Below are 25,090 nucleotides of genomic sequence, written 5' to 3' on the forward strand. Positions count from 1 at the left end.
TGTAGCATTACTTACAACATCCGCGACCGTGCTAGAGTAGCTGTAGCAGAACGCTAGGCATCTGAGGAGGCTGTGTCCAGAAATTAGGACTGAAAAGTGATACGTGTTACTTCGTGGAGGATAAGTTCAACACACTACTGCTATAGTTCTTACATAAGGCAGGCCTGCAGCCTTTATTTTAACTGTCTTCGCGTAGCGCGTCGCTAGGGATATTGCAATATACTGATGAAAAAAGAACGTGTAATTATAGCGAAAAACACATATGAAAAGTGTAGCACCTTAATTAAATGAACAATGGCACTCAGCAATAATCGAGACTCTGGGTCCCACGGCATACCTTAAACACTATTCGCTATATAGATTGATCTACTGTGAAACGATGGTCGGAGTTGACGTACATTTACCATCACAAACGGTGCAGCAGATGAAAAATTAGAACTTAAGGGAAGACTAGCATTACACGTTTCATATCCGGTTCTTAATGAGTTCAATGTTCCTGACGGTAATATAATTTGATATCGCGCATATTACTTACACATGCTTTAATATCTAGATTGAAACAACTTGCGAGGTGCAAAAAATGAGGACATAATCTTCACTATGGTTTTACATGGATTGTTTTTATTTACTTTATTTACAAATACTTCAAAGGCTCTTTATATCGGAGCATTGAGAGAGGGAGGGAGGGAGGGAGGGAGGGAGATACAAAAGGGTATATCGTTATGAAGAGTGCGCAATACAGGTATAGTTAAGGAACATGGGTACAAGAGATGTGATTATTACCTTTATATAATTGTTAGCGTGGAACAAGATTTCGTGTAGTAAAAAAAAAGGCATTGATACTGGCAGAGATATAAGACCAAGAGGTAGGGTTGGCATCACAGAATGAATGCAGAAATAGTTGGAAAGAAAGACCAACTTGCAGAAACACAACAGAGAAAGAAATGGAACAAAAAAAAAAGGAGGAAGCCCGCTCACTATCTGCGGCACCTGCGATTATGAGCGCTTCTGACTATATTTGTGAAATGTGAGGTAAGCAAGTTCAATCTGGGGTAACTAAGAAAAGTGGTTTGCTATTTCTTTTCCGAAGGCGCCCGAGTCAGTGATGTTAGCGACGTAATCTGGTGGTCGTTCAAGCGAGCTATGACTCGTGGCAAGGTTGCGCAGTTGTATGCTCTTGTATGGCCAAAAAGGCGCTTGAAGCTACGCTGATTATGAAGGCGGTGAGAAATTCGACATGGTTGGAACAGAGACAGAGTAGAAGGATCTTGACTGTAGATTATTTTATGCAACGAACATACTAGGTGCGACAACTCTCCGCGATTAGAAAATTTAAAACCATATCGATGATTTCGTGTGAAAGAGTTAAATGCAAACGTGAAGATTTCAACGATCCTCGCCGAATGCACAATGGACGCTGTTTGCTCAGGCTAATGGATGACACGTAATAAAAAAATATATGCATTCAGTTCCATTCAATACGCAGGTTTACCGGGGTTTAATTTCGCGCATGGAAGATGTGTACGATGTTATGATTCCGGTGAAAGAAGGTCAAAGGCTGACGGTAGTCGTAGAAAGCCAAGGAAGGATTGGCTACGGAGTTCTCAACGACACGAAGGTGAGTCGCTGCCAAGACGAGCACGTGCCTTTCGTCTACACTGCATTTGAAGTTGCTAAGCCATCGCACATTCTCCTAGAGTATAGTGAAGCTCTTAATGACAGAGCTAACGGCGCAGTGGGACATGCTCACCCGAAAAACCAAGTGCGCTGGATCAATAAGACACATAATGTCTCACACGTGGATGCTTCTTTAGTGCTGCAAAGGCGCGCGGGCTTCGGGCGTCCCACAAACGCTTTGTGTGGAATGGACTTCCTCGCCGTCCTTCGCAGACAATAAGTGCTATTAATACTGCGCGTTGAAATTTTATGCGGTGTTTTTACTTTCGCCAAGTAATTCACTACTCATAAAATATGCCCATGATTAGCACCTTCCTCGGGATGTAAGGCTGAACGACGAGCACAAGTGAGGGATTAGCGCTCATAGCTGGTGCCCCGGTCCAGAAGTAAGGCCGCGGTAGCAGATTGGGCCGGCTTAGTTTTCGCTTTTTCGGGTTCTCAAACGTCTACTTACAAGGTTGAATCATGTAAATCATATATAACGAAGCTAATGTCACATCAAGGAAGGAGAAATACCGGAGAAATACTTCAAACAAAAAGAAAGAAAGAGAAAAGGAAAGCTGAGAAACCTCAACATTAAAGCTGAGTTCCCACCTTCGATCTTCTTGTGTCGCAGAAACTTGCGGAAGCAGAGAGTGAATAAGTGATCTTGTTATCCAGATTTCTGCGATTAAATTGCGTCTTGCCTGGACAAACTCTCAGACACAGTGACATTTACAAAGGCGAACATTCTCACATTTTACGAGCAAATGGTTCTAGATGTTCTATTTTCTGTTGGACCTAACTTTGCCAATAAACGAAGTGTACGGGAACGAACCGCAGGTAATTCAGCGTCAGGTGTCGTGTTACAGTGTGATACAACACTTAAAAGCGTATGCTACTGCCCCCGTAAATTCAATCAGATCTATGCTACATTCTGGTAAAACGAAAAAACAACAACAAATAACCAAGAACCAAGTCCGTTCCGCTGTTATCCTTACTGAGGATAAAGAGCGCCGGTTAGCTAAACTAAAAAAAATTATTTTTGTAAACGTTACCGTGCTGCTGGTTCCTTTCAGGGCATCATTTCAAACGTGACCCTATCTGGAGTGAATCTGACCGACTGGCAAATGACGTCCATCGACGAGAGAGGACATCTTGACAGAAATCACCTTCCGATCGAAGGCGCACACTCTTCGAAGGCGAACATGCCTACCGGCTGCATTGGCGCATCCACCAATGGGCTGGCAATCTACGAGGCCAGTTTTCCGTTACGGGTGTCCCCTCCTAGAGACACGTTCATCAGGCTCGACCATTGGAAGAAGGTTAGTGAATCTCGACAACCGAGCCACACGTACGATGTGCACAGGGTTAATGGGAAGAGTGCATGAAAGTGAGTAATCAGCAAGGTATATCTCGGAGTTGCTGAACCACGTCTTTTAAAGCTGCCTTTACCTACTTGGCCTACTTGGCCTACTTTGAATGGACGTCGGTCGATCTTGCACAATAAAAACTAGAGAGGGAAACATGTACGACAAGGAGGAGAGTAAAAGATAAAAGTAGAGGAAGAAAGCGCAAGTGCAAGAGTAGAATGAGAGGTGAAAAGGGCGTGCGCAAGCTGCGAGCGTGCGATCCTCAACAGACGAGCAGTGGCCGTCTGTTGCCAATCGCCAATCGCAACGAAGTTGAAGGTAGGGTACGGATACTTGGAGATGCTTGGAGATATACTGGATTACACCAATATATAATGCCGCAGTATCGTTTGACATTGTTATTGGAATGGGTTGCCAACTGTAGAGTAAACGAAGTCGGTACGGAGGGGGGTAGCTGGCGACGACCGTTCCTGTCAGGGTCAGCATTCGCCTGTCAGAACGTGCAATATAACTTTACAGATTTTTACTCCTGCCATGTCACTGTTTACAAAAAGGAAGGGGCTGTATAGCCGCCTGACTAACGGGGCTACTATACGGATAGAGGTACGGTGAACGGTTAGGGCCCGCACCAAAACTAGAACCACGACAATGAAGAACTTGCCTTTATGCTTATCACTATGCAATCGGACACAAAAAGGAACGCACAAAGGAGTTTTCAGGCATTATAAAATGAAGATGTGGTCTATTTAGTGTTATCCAGTAGATGAAAAAAGTACTGAAGAATGTGTGCCGATCCCGGAGACAGTGCCGCCTAACTGAGCGTCCAAAGCGTGAGCTGTCGCGAGGAAAGAAAACGAGAAAGTGGCACGAGACGAACACGCCAAACGCCTCAAAGAGCTATACAGTTGGCTTTGACATGATATGAGTATGCGTGCGATCGTGGCTTAGTCTGGGACAAGTGCCCTGGGTTTTGGCATGGGGAATGGGACGTCGCACCAAGGATGTTTTAGAACATTAAATGGCAAGAAACACCGACAGCATAATTAGGAGTGTCCCTGCAGTACTACTCTGACAACGAGCCTTACTGGAAAAAGCAAACCGAGGTGTTACGTGAGAATGCACAAAAGTGGAAAGGCTGGGATAAGTCGATTTGCGCACGAGCCACGATGTGCAACTTATTTCTCGTAAGCAAGCTATGGTATGTAATGCCAGTTTTCCGTTGCAGCAGGTTAAATGTACAAAAAATGCACAGAGTGTTCGCGGTCTTTATTTGGAGCTCTCTATGAGAAAAAATTACCGACGATTACGTTACTTCCTAATGCGAAATTTGAGCGCAGCAAATAAGCTGTTTCACCTTTTCGATAGATTGAGGCAAAGAAATCGAGCAACACATGTATGCGCTATCACAGAATTTTTTTTTTATTTTTCACACGTATTCCTTTAACAAAGACTCCACTAGGTAAGCTTCTGCTTCGGCGGCACGCACCTCTGGATTCTGACGGCGACGGCGCTGGGCCTCTGCTCTGGCAGCTCGTTTAGCAGCAGCAGCAGCAGCAGCAGCAGACGGAGGACTTCCATCGGTCGTCTCGCTCATGGCTCAGAAAGAACTGGCAGATAATTTCGCAGTGGCGAACGGCAGCGGCAATTTCGGCTCGGGCGGTGCACATATACAGATCCGCCGCCACCGATCTGGCTCTCTGATTGCCACCGCACAGGGCGAACGGCAGCGGCAATTTCGGCTCGGGCGGTGCACATATACAGATCCGCCGCCACCGATCTGGCTCTCTGATTGCCACCGCACAGGGGTTGCATTGGAGGAGGAGCGAAGAAAGGAATTAAGTTCGAGCCGGCGCTTTGACAACCGGAGACTCGCAGGAAGAGGGGGGAGGGGGGCGGCGTGTACACCCAGCGGCAAACGATGGGGGCAGAAGCGCGCGCAGCAAGCGGACAACACGATAAAGGGAGGAGGGAAGAGATAGCAGCGACTGACTGATGCCGCTGACGCCGATAGTGAGTCAACACCAGCTGCGGAGTTGGTTTCAGGGACAACGCCGCCGATGCCGACACAAACAATATGATACCCTCGCTTCCGCAGCGCTAAGAACCAGGTCTAGCCGTGGGAAGGTGGTCACGTATTCGTCGACGTGCCGGGGCCTACGTGAAATAACGGGCGCGTCGGCAACTGAAGAGCACCCTATCCGCCACACAAGAACAGGGGGGGGGACCCTTTCCTCCTCTTTCTGCATGGCGGCGACGGTGTTCTATGCAGTCACGTTATCTTGACTCTCTAGCGGCGTCAGCGGCATCCAGCGGTATCAGTCGGTCGCTGCTAGCGCTGGGGGGATGAAAGGGGGGCGGAGCTGGTTACGAGGCCGACGACAACGCCGACGACGACGCGAAACCCAGGAACGGACGCCAAAGAGCTGCGCTCTAAAAACGAACCGAACAAATCTGTTTAAAAGAGGGAGTGATGGTGGGATTTGTTTAGTGCATCTGTATGTGAGACAACTCGTCAGTCGATTTGTTTTTCTCAGAGATGTAGATGATACCTTTCTCAGAACTATGATTCAACTGAGGATGGGTAAAGTGCTACCGGAGTTTGTTATGTCTTCGGTGTGTCAGCAAGGAACAGTACGGGGATACCTAAATGAAGTGGTGTCATCTTTCCGCTTCTTATCGGTGCGTTTTCAATATTTAACTAATGTGTCACATAAAAAACTGTACAAAGACCTTGTGGATGTGTTATTTCCTGGGTCATTATACAGTGAATTATACTGTGCAGGCAAAGGAAAATATGTTTTGTAACGCGTTAAAAAAATGCTCCTTGCGCCAGGGGTTAAAACCTTTTTGTTTGAGCTGCACAGAGGAACCTTACCCGTTAAAACATGGTTAGAAGAAAAGGGTTCAATTGTTACGTGGGGTACTCATTGTTTGTTATGCAAAAAAACAAACAGGGACAATTGAGCATGTGTTTTTAGATTGCTCGGGTGGAGTGTTTTTCTGGGACATCTTAAAGAGAACCTTGAAAAAACTGTTCCCATTAAGTCCGCATAGAATCCGCTATCTCGCGGTCGAAAACGACGATGGTGTGCCTTTTGATCTAGTTATGCTCCTGGGCCTGCACAGTATATGGCGAACCCGGACTGCTGTATACAATGCGGGTATCGACGCTAGACCCGTTCGCAAATATTTTTGCGAATCTGTGTCTCATTTTGTCGAAGTGCAGAAGGTGCAGACGTATGTACCAGAGTGGGTTCCAAGATTAGAAATTATGTTGCACATGCCGAAATACTAATGTCTTGCAGTCAGCAAACAGCTGACGGTTCTCGGTACTAGGATCTTATTATTCTGTTCTTCTGAGCTCGTAAACTCTTTGTCAAGCGAGGCAATAAAGAAAAAAATTACCGACGATTACGTTACTTCCTAATGCGAAATTTGAGCGCAGCAAATAAGCTGTTTCACCTTTTCGATAGATTGAGGCAAAGAAATCGAGCAACACATGTATGCGCTATCACAGAATTTTTTTTTATTTTTCACACGTATTCCTTTAACAAAGACTCCACTAGGTAAGCTTCTGCTTCGGCGGCACGCACCTCTGGATTCTGACGGCGACGGCGCTGGGCCTCTGCTCTGGCAGCTCGTTTAGCAGCAGCAGCAGCAGCAGCAGCAGACGGAGGACTTCCATCGGTCGTCTCGCTCATGGCTCAGAAAGAACTGGCAGATAATTTCGCAGTGGCGAACGGCAGCGGCAATTTCGGCTCGGGCGGTGCACATATACAGATCCGCCGCCACCGATCTGGCTCTCTGATTGCCACCGCACAGGGCGAACGGCAGCGGCAATTTCGGCTCGGGCGGTGCACATATACAGATCCGCCGCCACCGATCTGGCTCTCTGATTGCCACCGCACAGGGGTTGCATTGGAGGAGGAGCGAAGAAAGGAATTAAGTTCGAGCCGGCGCTTTGACAACCGGAGACTCGCAGGAAGAGGGGGGAGGGGGGCGGCGTGTACACCCAGCGGCAAACGATGGGGGCAGAAGCGCGCGCAGCAAGCGGACAACACGATAAAGGGAGGAGGGAAGAGATAGCAGCGACTGACTGATGCCGCTGACGCCGATAGTGAGTCAACCCCAGCTGCGGAGTTGGTTTCAGGGACAACGCCGCCGATGCCGACACGTTATCTTGGCTCTCTAGCGGCGTCAGCGGTCCAGCGGTATCAGTCGGTCGCTGCTAGCGCTTTGGGGATGAAAGAGGGGCAGAGCTGGTTACGAGGCCGACGACGACGCGAAACCCAGGAACGGACGCCAAAGAGCTGCGCTCTAAAACGAATGTCGGGACACGAGATATTTACTTAGATGTCGGGACTGTCCCGCTAAATTCAGTATAGTTGGCAACACTAGACTGGCTGCGAGACAGCCAGATCGTGTGTCTGTTGATGTGCCCATAAGGTTTCGTGATTCGCGGAATACACGGGGATATGCAGCAGCTTACACAAAAAAGCTATCGGTGATCACCTTCGATGGTTTCTGTCCCAAACAAAGATTTCTTAGGCGTTTCCCTCTACTTTGCATGGGCGGCTGTATGGCAGAACATACTGGGCCGATCACGGATAACGCGCTATCGAAGCTGGGCTAGTGCTGGAGACTGTGACGTCAAATGTGTTGACTTGGTGTACCAACCCAGTGATGCCAGTGCACGAGGTGTGTCCTCCTAGCAACTGTTTTAATGTGGTAATTGTAACGTGGACCGATCCTGGAGGTAGTGCAACGTCACAGGCACTTGCATATCTAGTAGTATTAACCATTAAAATGCCCAGCAGCATACCTTAGTATGTTTGGCGGGCAGTTATCACTAGACTTCGTCCTCTGATGGTATCTGCCCAACGTTTTTGCTGTCTGTCTCTCTTACATTCCACGCTTTCATTGTGCAGGGTGCTGTCTTCCTTAACGGCTTCAACCTTGGTCGCTACTGGACACCCATGGGACCGCAGCAGACGCTTTACGTGCCGGCAGTGCTCTTCAAAACTCACAATGTGCTTCACGTCATGGAACTTGAGAAGGCGCCGTGTGGGATTGGATCCCGCGGCTGCTTCGTCAAGTTCGTTGATACCCCCGACATCAACGGCCCCGTCCCATATTCGTGAAATCAATAAAGCACTGTGGCAACCAAATATTTGACAAAAGAGAACTTTATGCAATACGCAGCGCGGATGGACAGGAACGGCAAGGTTACATAAAGACAACCGCCACTCAATGGATGTGCTGTTCTATTGCAGAACACAAGGTCGCGGGTTTGATTTACGACCGCGGTGGTCACAGTTCAATGGCGGCGCAGTGCCAAGCCGCTCGTGTTTTGAGCACGGGGGACGCATTACAGAACTTCGGGCGGTAAAGGTTTATTCGGAGTGCCCCTCCACTTGTATATACTTGGGTGTCATAGCCCAGTCAGCCATCAATCACATAACCAACAATCTTGCGGAGCCCTCAACTAAGTTTTGTTAGAAGGAGGTTAAGCTATGCAACCGCAGACGCAATATTTGATCCCTAGCAAATCCACAGAATAATAAGCTAGTTGACTGGCTCCTCTCATGAAAACTGCCTGTCAAGATCAGCGCCCAAAAACTTGAGGCCGCACGAGCTACTGGAGCTTAGAATATATATCGTCCGGCTGGCGCTTTAGAACAGAACTATAGATGCCCGTCCCCAAACACTCACAAATACGCGGTAAATCTGGTGCAAACGCTGGAGAGGGTCTCAGGGAGCTCTTGTGAAAAGTGGGCAAACTATTCTCAAGGACCAGGGCACATATTCACAAAACTTCTCTTGTGTAAAGCCTCTCCTCATTGGCAACTGTTTGCATGCCTACCACGCATGACAGACACGTGGAAAATGGCCAGATTTGGGATTTTAGCTCATGTACGGAAATAATTAATTGAAATGTCCGGATCCTTCTTTTCGTGTAAGTACACGTTGAAACACACAACAATCTTATGGCAACTTCTCGGCCGGGGACCAGCCTTATTATTTATTATTATTTATTAGAATTATTTTACAGGCGCATGACAACTAGTATTGCTGCAACATTGCGCAACTAGTTGCAAAGAAATTGTAAACAGAATTGACAAAGCAAGTGGGATGAGCAGTACAATGAAGACTCGCACAACTTCCTTATGCGCGACGTGCAGTACACCGCCAAGACACCATTGTCACACGAGCGTTATAACAGATACAAGAGAAACGCATTTCCGGGAAATGCATTTACCCACATGAGGTATGCCGGCAATGCAAGAACATAATCACAGAAACAAGTTTTTCCATAAGTGAACTATTTTAAAGGCCATGATGTTCCATGAATTTACACATTAAAGGCAACATAGCATTGCTGCAACATTGCGTAAATAGCAACAAAGCTGAAGTACTAGTCACAAATGAGAAGTGACGATCACCATCGTCACTATCGTTGAGCGACCGGCAAGACACAGGAATGCAAGCAGAAGAGACAGACAGGAAGTAGAATTACGTATTCAAGAGAGTAGATACTTACAAGAAATACCTTTCTTCAAAGGCATCCTTGACCATCGAGGGAATACAGAAAACGGAGAAAATACATGGCGCCTTTGAGGAGGTGTATCGCACGTCACGCAGGCGGAAGTTATGCGCCTCTTTATTTCACTGTGTACAGGCACACTGTCTTTTGTCTATTCTGCCTAGAATTTTTTCACAACTCGTTGCGGAATGCTGCGGAAATACTAGCTGTCAGGCGCCTGTAAAATAATTCTTCATAAAGCTGGTTCCCGGCCGAGAAGTTGCCATGTGCTTGCTGAGTTTTTCCAAGTGGACTTACGCAAAATAAAAAAAAAATCGGAACGTTTTGATTGAATATTTACGTATTCGAGCTAAAATCTCAGATCAGGCCATTTTTATGTACAATTAGCTTTGAAGAAAAACACCATCAGCGATTATTTTCATCGTAAGCGAATAGCCGATCGATTCTAGAAGGCTATTCACTTTTTAAAAGAGATGACGCTCTTGAGGGCGTATATTTGTTGCAGTTAGGGGCATTTAGGCAGCTTTGTTGTTTCATTGCACGATTTCGCAAATACGGTCGTTAACATCAGTGGTGGTGCCGGAGCCCACTACGCAGTTATCGGCTCTATTCTCTGCAGAACAGAACGCAGGCGCCATCTTAATCGGAACACTCATCCCGTATTCTAGAACGTCCCTCTACTCAACTCTCTACCTCGATTAAATAAAGCACATAGCAGCGCCACTCTTCGACAGAAGTGGTCACTGAGCTCCATCGACGACAATCCTTGAGAAGGGTAGTGTTACGTTTCGCCTACGACGCGCGGTTTAGCCGGCGCGGCTGCAACAAAACGGCAGACATTTTGGCCCGTTCGGCGCCACCGCTACGCCTCCCCGCCAAGCGCGTCCAGGCATGTTCCGATGCCACGTGTCTTCATGTGCGTGTGTGAGTGTATGTGCATATTGGTGCCCACGCTTGTCGAAGCGCGGCAGCCGGGGAGAGGAGCTCCCAACAACTGTGAAGCGAGGGGGTCTGACAGGCGCCGACACGACGTGTGAGCCACCTTCTCCTCCCCATTGTGCCCGACCGGCGCCGACACGACAGTATGAGCCACCTTCTCCTCCCCATTGTGCCCGAACGGCGCCGGCACGACGGCTGCGCCACCTTATCCCATTGTGCCCGAGCGGCACAGTCACTTGCTCGTCTATAGAGGGGTTCCTTCTTGCCCTCAACTGCGAGAGTATAAAAGCAGCTGCCCCCGGACGCCAAAGGAGGGCTCCGATTTCTTCTGTTGAGTAAAGTGCACTCCCGTCTCTCTACTTCGGTCAACCTGACCGCCAACTCTTTGCGATGTTAGAATAAACAAGTTGTTTTGTTGTTACCAGTCGACTCATGCTTTGCCGGGACCTTCGGATGCTTCCAGTTGTACCCCAGGCCGCCAGGCCAACGCTACCCTTGGGGCTTGCGACCCAGGTGCAACTACGGGCGTCAGCGCCGAGTTCCCAACAACTCGTGCCAGCGGTGCGATTACAACAACTGTCTGCCAGCGGTGAGATCGCGACAACGGAGGCCAGCAGCGAAGATATGCAGTTGACTGTATGCTGAGCAGCTCAACAACGATCCGGGAGCAGTGCAACGAGCCCTGTGTGATGACTGGTTGCCTGCAGCGGAACGACTGCGCTGAATTCTTGGCTACGAGGTTTGGTGAGTGCGGGACTTTCTTCTTCTGAGCTTTGCCAGGTTTTTGTTAATGTCAGAAACAGAGCTGGTAGTTGTGGTTGTCGTTGCTGCCGGGTTAGTTTGCGGCAAGACAATAATAGGCAGTAGAGAAAGCAGCATTCAGAGCAGCCATGGATTTGAAGTCGTTGCGCAAACCGAAATTGCTGGAGCTTGCAAGAGAGTTGGGTCTGGATGTCTCAGACAAACTCAGAAAACCTGAACTGCTAAGGGCTATTCTTGAGTTAGAAGCTGAGGATGACGAGCTGTCGGAATGCCTTGAGACCATTGAGGAGAGGGAGACTGCAAAAAGACAGGAGCGCGAACTTAAAGAGCAAAAAGAGAAACAGGAGCGCGAACTTAAAGAGCAAAAAGAAAAAGATGAGCGTGAACGAAAAGAACAGAAAGAAAAAGAAGAGCGTGAACGTAAAGAACAGAAAGAGCGAGAGCAACAAGAGCGCGACCGTCAACACGCTTTGGAAATGAAGCGTCTCGAGATAGAGATCGAACGGGCTCGTAATGGAAGTCAGGCACACGGTGCAGGAGAACGCGTATTGTTCAAAATGACTGACCTGATGCGGCCGTTTAAGCTTGGAGAGGACATTGGTTTGTTCCTGGTTAACTTTGAGCGAACGTGCGAGAAGCAGGGGTTCTCTCGGGAAACGTGGCCACAGCGCTTGCTCACTTTGTTACCCGGCGAGGCGGCCGACGTAGTCGCTCGCTTGGATAGAGAGGAGGCAGAGGATTTCGACAAAGTGAAATCGAGTCTGCTAAAAAAGTACCGGCTGTCAGCGGAGGCGTTCCGTCGGAAGTTTCGGGAAAATGAGAAAGGCAGAAGTGAGTCATACACAGAGTTTGCGTACAGGCTAATGTCAAACATGCAGGAGTGGCTCAAAGAAGAGAAAGCGTTTGGTGACCACGATAAAGTTCTGCAGTGCTTCGGGCTGGAACAGTTTTATAGTCGGTTACCTGAGAACGTGCGGTACTGGGTCTTGGATAGGCCAGACGTTTGTACGGTGGCTAAAGCCGCTGAGCTAGCCGAGGAGTTTGTGACGCGTCGGGCTCGCGGAGCTAAGGACGGTCAAAAGGGTGAATTTGGCTCGAAGTTTGAGAGGCCGAAGTTCACACCCATGAGAGCAAAGGGGAACACACGTAGTGCGGATGCGAGTGAAAGCAGTGCGACCGAACCTAAGGAGACGGCGGCAGCCGAAGCCGAACGCAGAAAGCGGTTCGAGACGAGGCAAGCGCGCATTTGTTATACGTGCCAGAAGCCGGGTCACTTTTCGGCGCAGTGTCCGGAAACAAAACCAAAAGTTGTGTTTTTGTCAATATGCAGCACTGACGAGAACATGAAGCTTCTCGAGCCTTACATGCGAGACCTCCTCGTGAACGGGAAAGAGTGCCGAGTGCTTCGCGATTCCGCAGCTACAATGGATGTAGTTCACCCGTCTTACGTAGAACCCCATATGTTCACGGGCGAGTGCGCATGGATCAAGCAAGCCGTGGAAGCTCATAGCGTGTGTCTGCCGGTAGCAAAAGTGCTTATTGAAGGACCTTTCGCAGCGCTTGAGACGGAGGCGGCAGTGTCATCTATGCTGCCCCCCCAGTACCCGTACCTATTTTCGAACAGGTCCGATCTCCTCCTGCGCGAGAAGGGGCTTTTGTTTGGTGAGGCTAGCGTTCAGGCCTTAACCAGATCGAAGGTTCGGGAGCTCGCTGCAAAGGCGGTAGTTGCGGGGCCGACGTTATCAAACAATGAAAAAGGGTCAGAGGCGCAGCAAGCTGATATTCAGAGCACGCCTGAACTGAATAAAATTGAGTCTGTAACGTTAAAGGCACCAGATACTGGAGAGGAAATTCCCGATGCGGGAAAGTTAGAAGAGCTATCTGCAGATTTGCTCATCGCGCCTACGTCAGATGGACTTAATAGGTTGCTAAAAGTCAGCCGGTCGGCTTTGATAGCCGAGCAAAAGAAGGATGGCAGCCTAGAAAACATACGCTGCAATGTCAAGGAAGGTATCGCCAAGAAAAATGCTCGCTTTGTGGAAAGAGGTGGAGTCCTGTACCGGAAGTATCTAGACCGCAGAGGAGTGGAGTTCGATCAGCTGATCGTGCCTCAATGCTATCGTGAGGATCTGTTGCGCTTGTCGCACGGGGGTTCGTGGTCCGGACACCTTGGAGTTAAGAAAACTAAGGACCGTCTCTTGCAAGAGTACTATTGGCCAGGGTGTTTTCGGGACGCAGACCATTTCGTGAGGACATGTGACACCTGTCAGCGGGTGGGCAAACCAGGGGACAAATCGAGGGCACCGTTGAGATTGGTACCTATCATTATGGAGCCTTTGAGACGGCTCGTTATTGATACAGTGGGACCTCTGCCGGTAACAGCCACGGGGTACAGACACATTTTGACTGTGATCTGCCCAGCGACAAAGTTCCCTGAAGCAGTGCCGCTTAAAGAACTCAGCTCAGTTGAGATAGTCAATGCACTACTGTCCATATTTGCGCGAGTTGGTTTTCCTGCGGAAATCCAATCAGATCAGGGCACAGTGTTTACTAGCGCTTTGACGACAACTTTTCTCGAAAGGTGTGGGGTAAAGCTGTTACACAGCTCAGTGTACCACCCACAGTCGAATTCCGTTGAGAAGCTCCACTCCGTCATGAAGCGCGTGTTGAGAGCATTGTGTTTTGAACATCAAACTGACTGGGAGCTGTGTCTGCCTGGGGTGATGTTTCCATTAAGGACCGCGCCGCATGCGGCTACGGGGTTTTCGCCAGCTGAGCTGGTGTACGGTCGCTCGCTGCGATCTCCGCTTCGCATGCTTCGAGAATCGTGGGAAGGCAGGGGCGACGACCCAGTCGTGGTGGAGTACGTGCTTAAGCTCCTCGAACGCTTAAGAAGGGCACAGGAGTTGTCAGGTGAAGCAATGGCAAAGGCCCAGCAGAGGGCCAAGGTTTATTATGATCGGACAGCCAGGGCCCGTCGTTTTGAGGTGGGCGATGAGGTCATGATATTGCGCACATCGCTAAACAACAAACTAGACGTGCAGTGGGAGGGCCCAGCACGAATTGTTCAGAAACTGTCGGACGTTAACTACGTGGTGAGTCTGCCAGGAAAGCGGAAAGCACAGCAAGTTTACCACTGTAATCTGCTCAAACCTTATAGACAAAGGGAAGCAGTGGTGTGCATGATGGTAAACGTTCCTGAAGAGCTTCCGGTCGAGCTTCCGGGACTAGGCTCAGTGACGAACAGGGAAGACACCGATCAAGTCATTAGTGACTTAGTCAGTGGATCACCGCTGTCGCCTGAGCAGAAAACCGAACTACACCAGCTCTTACAAGAGTTTCAAGGTCTGTTCTCTGAGAGGCCTGGTAGGACTTCTGTACTTACTCATGATATAGAACTTACCTCCCCAGAGCCAGTACGATCCAAGGCGTATCGGGTGTCACCCCGCCAGAACGATATTATGGAGGCTGAGGTAAAGAAAATGCTACAGCTCGGTGTTATTGAGGCAGGTGAGAGTGATTATACCTCCCCTTTGATTTTAGAGGAGGTACCGGGCAAGGAACCTCGTCCTTGCGTCGACTACCGCAGGCTTAATTCCATCACTAAGGATCAAATTTATCCGATCCCTAACATCGAGGAGCGCCTTGAGAAAGTTAGTAGCGCTCAGTTTATTTCCACCCTAGATCTTGTCAGGGGTTATTGGCAGGTTCCACTTACAGAAGAGGCTAGTAGGTATGCGGCGTTCATTTCACCAATGGGAACATTCCGTCCTAAAGTGTTGAGTTTTGGTTTGAAGAACGCGCCATACTGTTTTTCAAGCCTCATGGATAAAGTGTTGCGGGGACAGCAAGAATTCGCTTTACCGTATCTAGACGACGTAGCGATATTCTCCGCATCCTGGTCTGAGCATATGGCACACTTGCGGGCAGTGCTAACCCGCCTGCGCGAAGCGGGCTTGACAGTCAAGGCTCCTAAGTGCCAGTTAGCACAGGCCGAGGTTGTCTACCTCGGTCACGTGATTGGTCAGGGTCGTCGCCGCCCCTCTGAAATAAAGGTGGCCGCTGTGCGAGACTTCCCGCAACCGCGCACGAAGACCGATATTCGGTCGTTCTTAGGTGTCGCCGGCTACTATCAGAGGTACATCCCCAGGTACTCTGATATCGCGGCTCCCCTGACGGATGCTATAAGAAAGACAGAGCCGCAAACAGTCGTCTGGGACGAGACAAAGGAAATAGCTTTTAGCGCCCTAAAGAGCGCCCTAACAAGCCAGCCTGTGCTACGATCGCCAGACTACACAAAAGGGTTCGTAGTTCAGTGCGATGCTAGTGAGCGAGGCATGGGCGTTGTACTGTGCCAACGGGAAAATGGAGAAGTAGAACACCCCGTCCTGTATGCTAGTCGTAAGCTGACCATTCGTGAGCAGGCGTACAGCGCCACCGAGAAAGAGTGTGCGTGTCTCGTGTGGGCCGTTCAGAAATTGTCATGCTATCTAGCCGGCTCGAGGTTTATCATTGAGACGGATCACTGCCCTCTCCAATGGCTGCAAACCATCTCTCCCAAAAATGGCCGCCTCCTGCGCTGGAGCCTCGCTTTGCAACAATATTCCTTTGAGGTGCGTTACAAAAAGGGGAGTCTCAACGGTAACGCCGATGGCTTAAGTCGAAGCCCCTAACGTAGGAATCAGCCTCAAAATTGTTTGTTACTGATGTTTTTCTTCCTGAGGCAGGATTTTTAACATATTGCTTTTGTTTAGTGTTTCAAAGTGATGACATGCTTTCTAGTGCAATTTTCCAATTTGTGGACGCGTTCTAAGTGCTGCTAGACTACTGTAAGGAACTAGGCAGTGGTATAGAAGGGGAAAGAGCCTGGCAGGGCTTAGTGAGGGTTGTGCCGTGCTTGCTGACTGAGCGGTTGAGTTTCAGCGTAGTTCTAACGCTTGCCGGGAACGAGAACAAAAATGTGAACTCTCCCGAAGTCACTTTGCAGTGTCCTGTGCGAACCTGAACGAGAGAACGAGGCCTTCTCTGTGCGCTGCGCTCAAGAAACGTCGAGGGACGCCCGACTTCGGTTATGAGCATCATCGAGCGACATCCCTCCGGACAGCGGATGCAGTCCCCTGACCATCGGGATCTCCTTCCCCCGGCGGGGCGGTCTGTTACGTTTTGCCTACGACGCGCGGTTTAGCCGGCGCGGCTGCAACAAAGCGGCAGACATTTTGGCCCGTTCGGCGCCGCCGCTACGCCTCCCCGCCAAGCGCGTCCAGGCATGTTCCGATGCCACGTGTCTTCATGTGCGTGTGTGAGTGTATGTGCATATTGGTGCCCACGCTTGTCGAAGCGCGGCAGCCGGGGAGAGGAGTTCCCAACAACTGTGAAGCGAGGGGGTCTGACAGGCGCCGACACGACGTGTGAGCCACCTTCTCCTCCCCATTGTGCCCGACCGGCGCCGACACGACAGTATGAGCCACCTTCTCCTCCCCATTGTGCCCGAACGGCGCCGGCACGACGGCTGCGCCACCTTATCCCATTGTGCCCGAGCGGCACAGTCACGTGCTCGTCTATAGAGGGGTTCCTTCTTGCCCTCAACTGCGAGAGTATAAAAGCAGCTTCCCCCGGACGCCAAAGGAGGGCTCCGATTTCTTCTGTTGAGTAAAGTGCACTCCCGTCTCTCTACTTCGGTCAACCTGACCGCCAACTCTTTGCGATGTTAGAATAAACAAGTTGTTTTGTTGTTACCAGTCGACTCATGCTTTGCCGGGACCTTCGGATGCTTCCAGTTGTACCCCAGGCCGCCAGGCCAACGCTACCCTTGGGGCTTGCGACCCAGGTGCAACTACGGGCGTCTGCGCCGAGTTCCCAACAACTCGCGCCAGCGGTGCGATTACAACAGTAGCGTCTTCATCAGGGCAGCGCTGTGCTCAACTCGGTGGAATGAAGGAAGAGCTTCGAATCGAGGATCGTTTGTGAATACGGCCGGGGGTCACAGTATGTCGTTCCCAATGGCGTAGCCTGGCGGGGGGGGGGGGAGGTGGCACGCTGAGCACATGACGACTCCCCCCCCCTCTATCCAGACGAAATTTCTGTATTAGTATGTGGCCTGCCCAGCCCCTCTCCTTTCTCCCTCCCCTTTCCCGTCCTCGGTCAACTGAGTGTCAATCCCCTCGCGAAAAAAAAAAAAAATTCTAGCTACACCATTTCTGTTTCCATTCCTCGGTATTGAACAAGTGAAGCGGAGGTGTTCGTTCCGACCTTTACCTGACTTTGCTCATGTGATCTGAACTGATAATTCGCGATCAAAATAATAACATCAATTAAATCATTAATCGATTAACCGACTTGGACGTCGATCATTCGCCCAGCTGAAGTGTAAGCCGTACAAACACATGTATCTCACAGACGACGTAGCTTCTCCTTTTCTCTGCACATAATCTGCACACGACACATAAACGACAGTGCGCCAATATAGTTAACGGTCGTAAGTCGATTCTCCGTCTAAAGACAGGCTATAAACAATCAAAGGGGTATGACTCTGTATGAACTAGAGTTCATGAACTGGTAATGATATTCATTTCATATACAAACAGTCTGGACAGATGAATGCTCTTACTTATTTCAATTAAGGGTGTTTGAACAGCGTTGAATGCAATCCAATCCAAGTATTCGAGAAATGCGACTTGCGAATATTGAATATTTTTTTTCTGAGCAAGTTGAATTATAATGCTTCCATGGAGGCCCTCTGGTAAAATAGGAGACGCTTATTTACGTTTTTTTGATGCATGCGTGTAATGCCGTTCACCGATGGCTGTCCGGTAAAATGAGGGGCTTCTAAATTGGAAACATGTGCTTTCATTTGTTTGACGTTATGCCATAGGGAAACAGCCCGTCACTAGATGCACGTAAAATGTGTTCGTTGAAACAGATTTGTGATACTAAAGCACAACGCATTGCTTTAAAGGAATGCAAACACGGTTTCACTGAATAAATATTCGGTTAAATTGCTTAAATCGAGAGCGAAAATTTTTAACAAGCTAGACATACTCATTGAATGACTTGAAACCATTCAACAAGAATAATCCGCGCTTATGTCAGGAATTGGTGCCTATGCGCCACAACCTCGGCTCTCCTGCGACACAATTATTCCGAACAGTCATTACTTGCATCGGTTGCTTTCTCTTAGAACGGAAACGAACATTCGACAATTTCTAATAGGGAATTGCCGAACCGAATGCAAATCGAGTAGCAAGGACATTTCGATTTGATTCAAAATTTAGAAAGTTCGCACACCTATAAATTTACTTATCGACAGAAACCAAATTTGTAAGGAACAGTAGATTCACAAAGAATCTGTTGCGCAACCGCTGTTTGTCGCTGGCTCGCTATCATGCAGTCGGCCGGCACGATCGGCTGTCGTTTGTCCGAACAGATCTTGCGTGCGAACGCCTTTGTGAAGAGGAATCCGGGTCACGCAGCCTCCCCCCCCCCCCCCCCCCCAATTTTGACCTCCATCGTTTCTCCTCAACAGTACTCTGAAGCATGATGGAAGTTCCATGAACACAATTTGTCAAAGTTATTCGCCGAACAAAGCTAGCTTCACAGTCTTTACAATTCAACTTTTATCTGGCTGCATCCAAATCTTTTATAAAATGAATTGTCAGCTATTGTGTCGCCGTCATTTTAGGGGCTTCCACCGACATGCTCCTGCGAGTGTCCTTGGGGTTTCCCATTGTTCTAAGCACCTTCTTGTTTGGGCACCTAAAAAGAAAACACAGTCGCATCATTCAACTTTTTTTCTTCATTCAATCAAACACATGCGCCAAAGGAGTGTACCGCGCCAGCCCTGTATATCTTCCGCTCATAACGACTCCCAGTTTAAGAGCTTGCACAGCGACTTGATGAAGATGAAGCTAGTTCGCGAATACGTTCGGAGCATTGCCATCTGAAGGAGAGAGGGAGAGTGAACGACTGCCTCGAAAATAAAAAGTATGGACACGTGATCGATAAGATAATATGAGAGGCGCGCCACAGTCTTGTCTTCCCGCTTTCTGTCAACGAAGGCAGGCTCGCCCGCTTGGCTGTGCAGAACGCCTGTGCCGCTCGATGATGAACAGCCACGCCCAGCTCTTTCTTCTTACGCTGGCGTTATTGGCTCGCCCGGCAGCACTCCGAAACGTGAGTACACGAAACGACAACGTCTTATAAGCATAGTGCGAGGCTTATGCTGCGCAATTCCGAACATCACTCGATCACCTTAGGTCGTGCAGGGCTTTGTGAAATAAAGCGAGATGTCGATGTATAGCGAAACGCCGATCGCACGATGGGATTGAAGTCACATTTCCGGCGCCGCGCGCATATCGTAACCGCAGGCCGTTGTCGTTGTGGTCTGCCATTACGAAATAAAGATATGGCTTGTAGGTGCCATCATCGAACATGCGGCCTTTCCCTCAAGATAATGATACTCAAAGCAACTGTATCACCATTAAATTTTTTGCTATAAACAACCAGAAGCAAGAACAAAACACTTAATTATGCTTGTAGAGAACACAGCATAAGCTCAATTGTCAGTATAGAGAGGCAAACACAAATAAATAATGAAGAACCAGCCAGGAGGGCTAATTTGACGGGCGCATCGTGTATCCAAGGGCGCTGTAACGTAGAACTATTACAATATGTTTTTATTCCAATCTCCTGACGTCAAATTTGCGTAACCGCCGACGCAAGCATCGGGCGGTGACCCGCTGGGTTGTCTGAACAGACCAATCAAACGCTCTCGTCGTTCAGAGGAGGTCACTTTTGTTTGCTTGAAAAACGAATAACATTGCCTACACTGAGCGGCTTGTCTTATCTAATTGGCTGACAAGAGGCGAGGAGCACGCTCAAGTGAAGAGGGATTCGATGGGGCCGAGCCACTGCACTGAAAATCGATAACCGGATGAAAAGGGTGGGGCCGACGTCGGCGATTGATCCGCTTTCCCTTACTTAGCTTGAGGTGGCTGGTCGAAAATCGCGGCGGCATGCAAAGGAAAGTTAAGAATGCCGCTAAAACGGATCCTCAGCAAAGGAGAGTTGGCAGAGCGAGGTCGTAAACATGCCGAAAGTGCTCGAAAACGTCACACGGCCACGCAAAAAGATTTATTGTACTAAAATAAACCCATGCTCTCCGGCAGGTGTGAGTAGCTAGTGCCTGAGCGATCGGCGGCAGCCATCTTTTATTCCTTCCGGAACGGGGCAACCTGCAGCTATTCAGAAGCAAATTCTGTTTCTTTCGGTATATTAATGCATCTTTAACGCGTACACGTCACTTGGACGCAGTCAGTTTCCGTGGTTTTGTGACGTCGCGTGACAGGCAGGTGAAGTGGGTGCAGCCCGAAAACTTTTTACCAATAGCCGAAGGCTAATGGCTAGAAGGCGTCGAATCAGAAATAACTATTTTTCTTTTGTTTGGTCAAATCATGCATAATCAGCGTGTACACGTCATATCAGATGCGGAGCTATCGCGGTTTTCGTGGCGTCGCCTGATAGACAGGTAAAGTGGGGGTGGTCCAAAAAAGTTTTTGACGAATCGCGGAGGGCCGATTGCAGAAATGGAATAGAAAAGTTTTGAATAATTTTACGTTATAGCGCCCCAATATGCAAGTAATCTGCTTATAAACGAGGTTCTCGGTTACACTAAGCCGTTGAGCGTTTCGGCCAGTCTTGTTCTCAATAATTAGGTGATAAATCAGCAGCTGCATCAGTATCTAAAGGAAAGAAGCAGTTAATCTAGATGTTGTAGAAAGCCCATGTCATATCTTGTTGAGGATAACGTTTGCTCTTTTTTTTTGTGGTGTACGCAGACACTTAGGTCTTTCGTGATCGACTACGAGAACAACAGGTTTCTCAAGGATGGCGAGCCCATACAGATCGTTGCGGGTGGCATCCACTACTTCCGCACCCTACCCCAGCAGTGGGAGGATCGGCTGATAACTATGAAAGCGGCGGGACTCAATGCTATACAAACGTGAGGAGAAGTTTACTTTCTGTAGTCTCTGGTTCATTAATATCCCAGAAAAAAAAAGAGAAAGTGAGCTTACGCTCATGCCTGGATAGAGGGGGGATGTCCGGATGTCAGTCGATCTGTCAGAGTCGGTCGGCCGGCCAGCATTCCAGCATGTCTACGCCTGTACGAAAGTGCCAAAGACAAAACTTTGAACGGCCAAAGGCACTGAAGTCAGAGGTGCCACACTGCGTACTTACTACGCACCTGTCGCAGGTACGTCGAGTGGAGCAGCCACGAACCCGAAGAAGGCCGCTACGACTTCGAGGGCAATGAAGACCTTGTGCACTTCCTGAACCTTGCCCAGCATCACGACCTTCTGGTTCTGCTCAGGATTGGACCGTACATCTGCGCTGAAAGGGATTTCGTGAGTGCTCGATCGTGAGACCGTGTGGTTGTGTTTACATGGAGTATAAGAAAACAAAGGCTCAATGCGAAGCGCAGCATCGTCAGTTTCTCTTTTAGTACGTTCCTTTCTCTGTTATAGGGATTCTTTGGATTCCTTCAACTTCATTAACCGTGCCATGATTACGAGAGTTACACCAGTTGGTTCAACCAGTTTACTTCGACTGATCGGCTGCTACCCGTAAAAGCCATATATGGTAAACATTTGCACACACTTTATTTTGCAGTTCACTGTGTTTAGTTGAGCGTACACCATAGAGATACTTAAAGAAAACTGCTTAGCTTGTGTGCGCCACCATTTGCGTAAGTACGCTTGATGAAACAGAATCTACATCGGCCTCAAGTTGCGGTGTATTCAGCCGTTCAGAAAGGATAGTCGTGCACCCGAGCTTTTACCCGGGGCGCTCTTTCATCTCATGCTAGAGTTCGAGGTTATGTTCGTTTTCAATTAACGATTAGCTGCAACGCTGTCGTAGTAACTTCACAGGCTGAGACCAACATCAGCCCGCTGTAGGACGTTCTCTGCAATCTAAGCCCCGGCGACAATTTCCTGAAGCAGCACTGGCAGGGAACAGGAGGAACGCACGGAGGGCAGAAATTCGTTTTCGTGCTCTTTAGATGCGTGAATCTGAGTTTCGTAATTTCACATCGAAAACACACATGCTCGACGCCGCGCATCGTTCCGTAAACTCAGACTGGCCTTTCCTTAACTATTTGGTCTGAGCCTGCTGGTGTCGAACGGATTGGTATCTATATATACTGTAAAGTACATGATAGATCTAGCCGTGTGCAGGGGCGTTTACATCACTTAACTGTACTTCAAACTGATAGCAAAAATTGATTTATTTAATGGTACCTGCACAAGTTAGCATAGGGGTAGGACTGGCATGTCACTCCAGGTGAAATCTTGAAGGATGATAGATTGTGCAGATCCGATCGTGCTCTGTGAGAATCGATGTTATGCGAAACATTTTGCGAATAGCTGACTCTCCAGCACTGTTTGGGGTTCCGCAAAACTTTACCAGGTGGACCAGTGCGTTTGTGTAAATCGAGTAGTTGCGAGTGTGATGCACACGTAAGTATGTGGGACGACTACAGCAAGACTACGACCACGTTGACGACGATCACATGACGGCAACGGCACGATTTCTACTGCGGCTGTTGGATGCAAATTTATACATGGCGATTGTTGGGTTTTGCATAGGTACTGAACGGTCGTTAGCGAGACAAATATAGATTGTGACGTGATCGGCGACTAAGTGTTATACAATCGTACGTACTTACAAAAGAAAAAGAAGAAACGCGTGCCTCGGTTCTCTTTCCTTTCGTATGTTTATGTCACGTGGAATACGTTAAAACGACGATGGCATTTACACTCAGGTGGAGAAACGGCAAAACCTGATCAACCTGGGCTTATCACGAAGGCGATGCAACGTCGCATAGTTTCAGTCTATCGTTGGCTGCTACGAAAAAAGTACTGAAGAATGTGTGCCGATCCCGGAGACAGTGCCGCCTAACTGAGCGTCCAAAGCGTGAGCTGTCGCGAGGAAAGAAAACGAGAAAGTGGCACGAGACGAACACGCCAAACGCCTCAAAGAGCTATACAGTTGGCTTTGACATGATATGAGTATGCGTGCGATCGTGGCTTAGTCTGGGACAAGTGCCCTGGGTTTTGGCATGGGGAATGGGACGTCGCACCAAGGATGTTTTAGAACATTAAATGGCAAGAAACACCGACAACATAATTAGGAGTGCCCCTGCAGTACTACTCTGACAACGAGCCTTACTGGAAAAAGCAAACCGAGGTGTTACGTGAGAACGCACAAAAGTGGAAAGGCTGGGATAAGTCGATTTGCGCACGAGCCACGATGTGCAACTTATTTCTCGTAAGCAAGCTATGGTATGTAATGCCAGTTTTCCATTGCAGCAGGTTAAATGTACAAAAAATGCACAGAGTGTTCGCGGTCTTTATTTGGAGCTCTCTATGAGAAAAAATTACCGACGATTACGTTACTTCCTAATGCGAAATTTGAGCGCAGCAAATAAGCTGTTTCACCTTTTCGAGAGATTGAGGCAAAGAAATCGAGCAACACATGTATGCGCTATCACAGAATTTTTTTTTTATTTTTCACACGTATTCCTTTAACAAAGACTCCACTAGGTAAGCTTCTGCTTCGGCGGCACGCACCTCTGGATTCTGACGGCGACGGCGCTGGGCCTCTGCTCTGGCAGCTCGTTTAGCAGTAGCAGCAGCAGCAGCAGACGGAGGACTTCCATCGGTCGTCTCACTCATGGCTCAGAAAGAACTGGCAGATAATTTCGCAGTGGCGAACGGCAGTGGCAATTTCGGCTCGGGCGGTGCACATATACAGATCCGCCGCCACCGATCTGGCTCTCTGATTGCCACCGCACAGGGCGAACGGCAGCGGCAATTTCGGCTCGGGCGGTGCACATATACAGATCCGCCGCCACCGATCTGGCTCTCTGATTGCCACCGCACAGGGGTTGCATTGGAGGAGGAGCGAAGAAAGGAATTAAGTTCGAGCCGGCGCTTTGACAACCGGAGACTCGCAGGAAGAGGGGGGAGGGGGGCGGCGTGTACACCCAGCGGCAAACGATGGGGGCAGAAGCGCGCGCAGCAAGCGGACAACACGATAAAGGGAGGAGGGAAGAGATAGCAGCGACTGACTGATGCCGCTGACGCCGATAGTGAGTCAACCCCAGCTGCGGAGTTGGTTTCAGGGACAACGCCGCCGATGCCGACACAAACAATATGATACCCTCGCTTCCGCAGCGCTAAGAACCAGGTCTAGCCGTGGGAAGGTGGTCACGTATTCGTCGACGTGCCGGGGCCTACGTGAAATAACGGGCGCGTCGGCAACTGAAGAGCACCCTATCCGCCACACAAGAACAGGGGGGGGGGACCCTTTCCTCCTCTTTCTGCATGGCGGCGACGGTGTTCTATGCAGTCACGTTATCTTGACTCTCTAGCGGCGTCAGCGGCATCCAGCGGTATCAGTCGGTCGCTGCTAGCGCTGGGGGGATGAAAGGGGGGCGGAGCTGGTTACGAGGCCGACGACAACGCCGACGACGACGCGAAACCCAGGAACGGACGCCAAAGAGCTGCGCTCTAAAAACGAACCGAACAAATCTGTTTAAAAGAGGGAGTGATGGTGGGACTTGTTTAGTGCATCTGTATGTGAGACAACTCGTCAGTCGATTTGTTTTTCTCAGAGATGTAGATGATACCTTTCTCAGAACTATGATTCAACTGAGGATGGGTAAAGTGCTACCGGAGTTTGTTATGTCTTCGGTGTGTCAGCAAGGAACAGTACGGGGATACCTAAATGAAGTGGTGTCATCTTTCCGCTTCTTATC

General features: G+C 49.1%; 2 protein-coding genes and 1 long non-coding RNA gene across 9 annotated transcripts in view; 2 read left to right on the plus strand and 1 right to left on the minus strand.

Annotated features, from left to right (window-relative positions):
- Positions 1–8,197, plus strand: part of LOC142578675 (beta-galactosidase-like) — a 54,516-nt gene extending 46,319 nt beyond the window's left edge. For 4 of the 5 annotated variants that reach the window (XM_075688143.1, XM_075688142.1, XM_075688145.1 and 1 more), the window contains 3 exons: positions 1,487–1,618; positions 2,736–2,981; positions 7,958–8,197. In XM_075688143.1, coding sequence (XP_075544258.1) covers positions 1,487–1,618; positions 2,736–2,981; positions 7,958–8,170 — 591 coding nt within the window. In that variant the 3' untranslated portion in view covers positions 8,171–8,197. The remainder of the gene's footprint in view (positions 1–1,486; positions 1,619–2,735; positions 2,982–7,957) is intronic. The other variant, XM_075688144.1, reaches the window with a different exon arrangement.
- Positions 1–21,498, minus strand: part of LOC142578677 (uncharacterized) — a 74,352-nt gene extending 52,854 nt beyond the window's left edge. Inside the window, exon 1 of the long non-coding RNA XR_012827286.1 lies at positions 21,345–21,498. This is a non-coding gene — a long non-coding RNA (uncharacterized LOC142578677). The remainder of the gene's footprint in view (positions 1–21,344) is intronic.
- LOC142578676 (beta-galactosidase-like) overlaps positions 19,135–25,090 on the plus strand; it is a 62,312-nt gene continuing 56,356 nt past the window's right edge. For 2 of the 3 annotated variants that reach the window (XM_075688148.1, XM_075688147.1), the window contains exons 1-3: positions 19,135–19,443; positions 21,108–21,271; positions 21,524–21,674. In XM_075688148.1, the coding sequence (XP_075544263.1) occupies positions 19,282–19,443; positions 21,108–21,271; positions 21,524–21,674 (477 nt within the window). In that variant the 5' untranslated portion in view covers positions 19,135–19,281. The remainder of the gene's footprint in view (positions 19,444–21,107; positions 21,272–21,523; positions 21,675–25,090) is intronic. The other variant, XM_075688146.1, reaches the window with a different exon arrangement.

The sequence above is a fragment of the Dermacentor variabilis genome, chromosome 4, assembly GCF_050947875.1.
Source record: "Dermacentor variabilis isolate Ectoservices chromosome 4, ASM5094787v1, whole genome shotgun sequence".
Lineage (NCBI taxonomy): Eukaryota > Metazoa > Arthropoda > Arachnida > Ixodida > Ixodidae > Dermacentor > Dermacentor variabilis.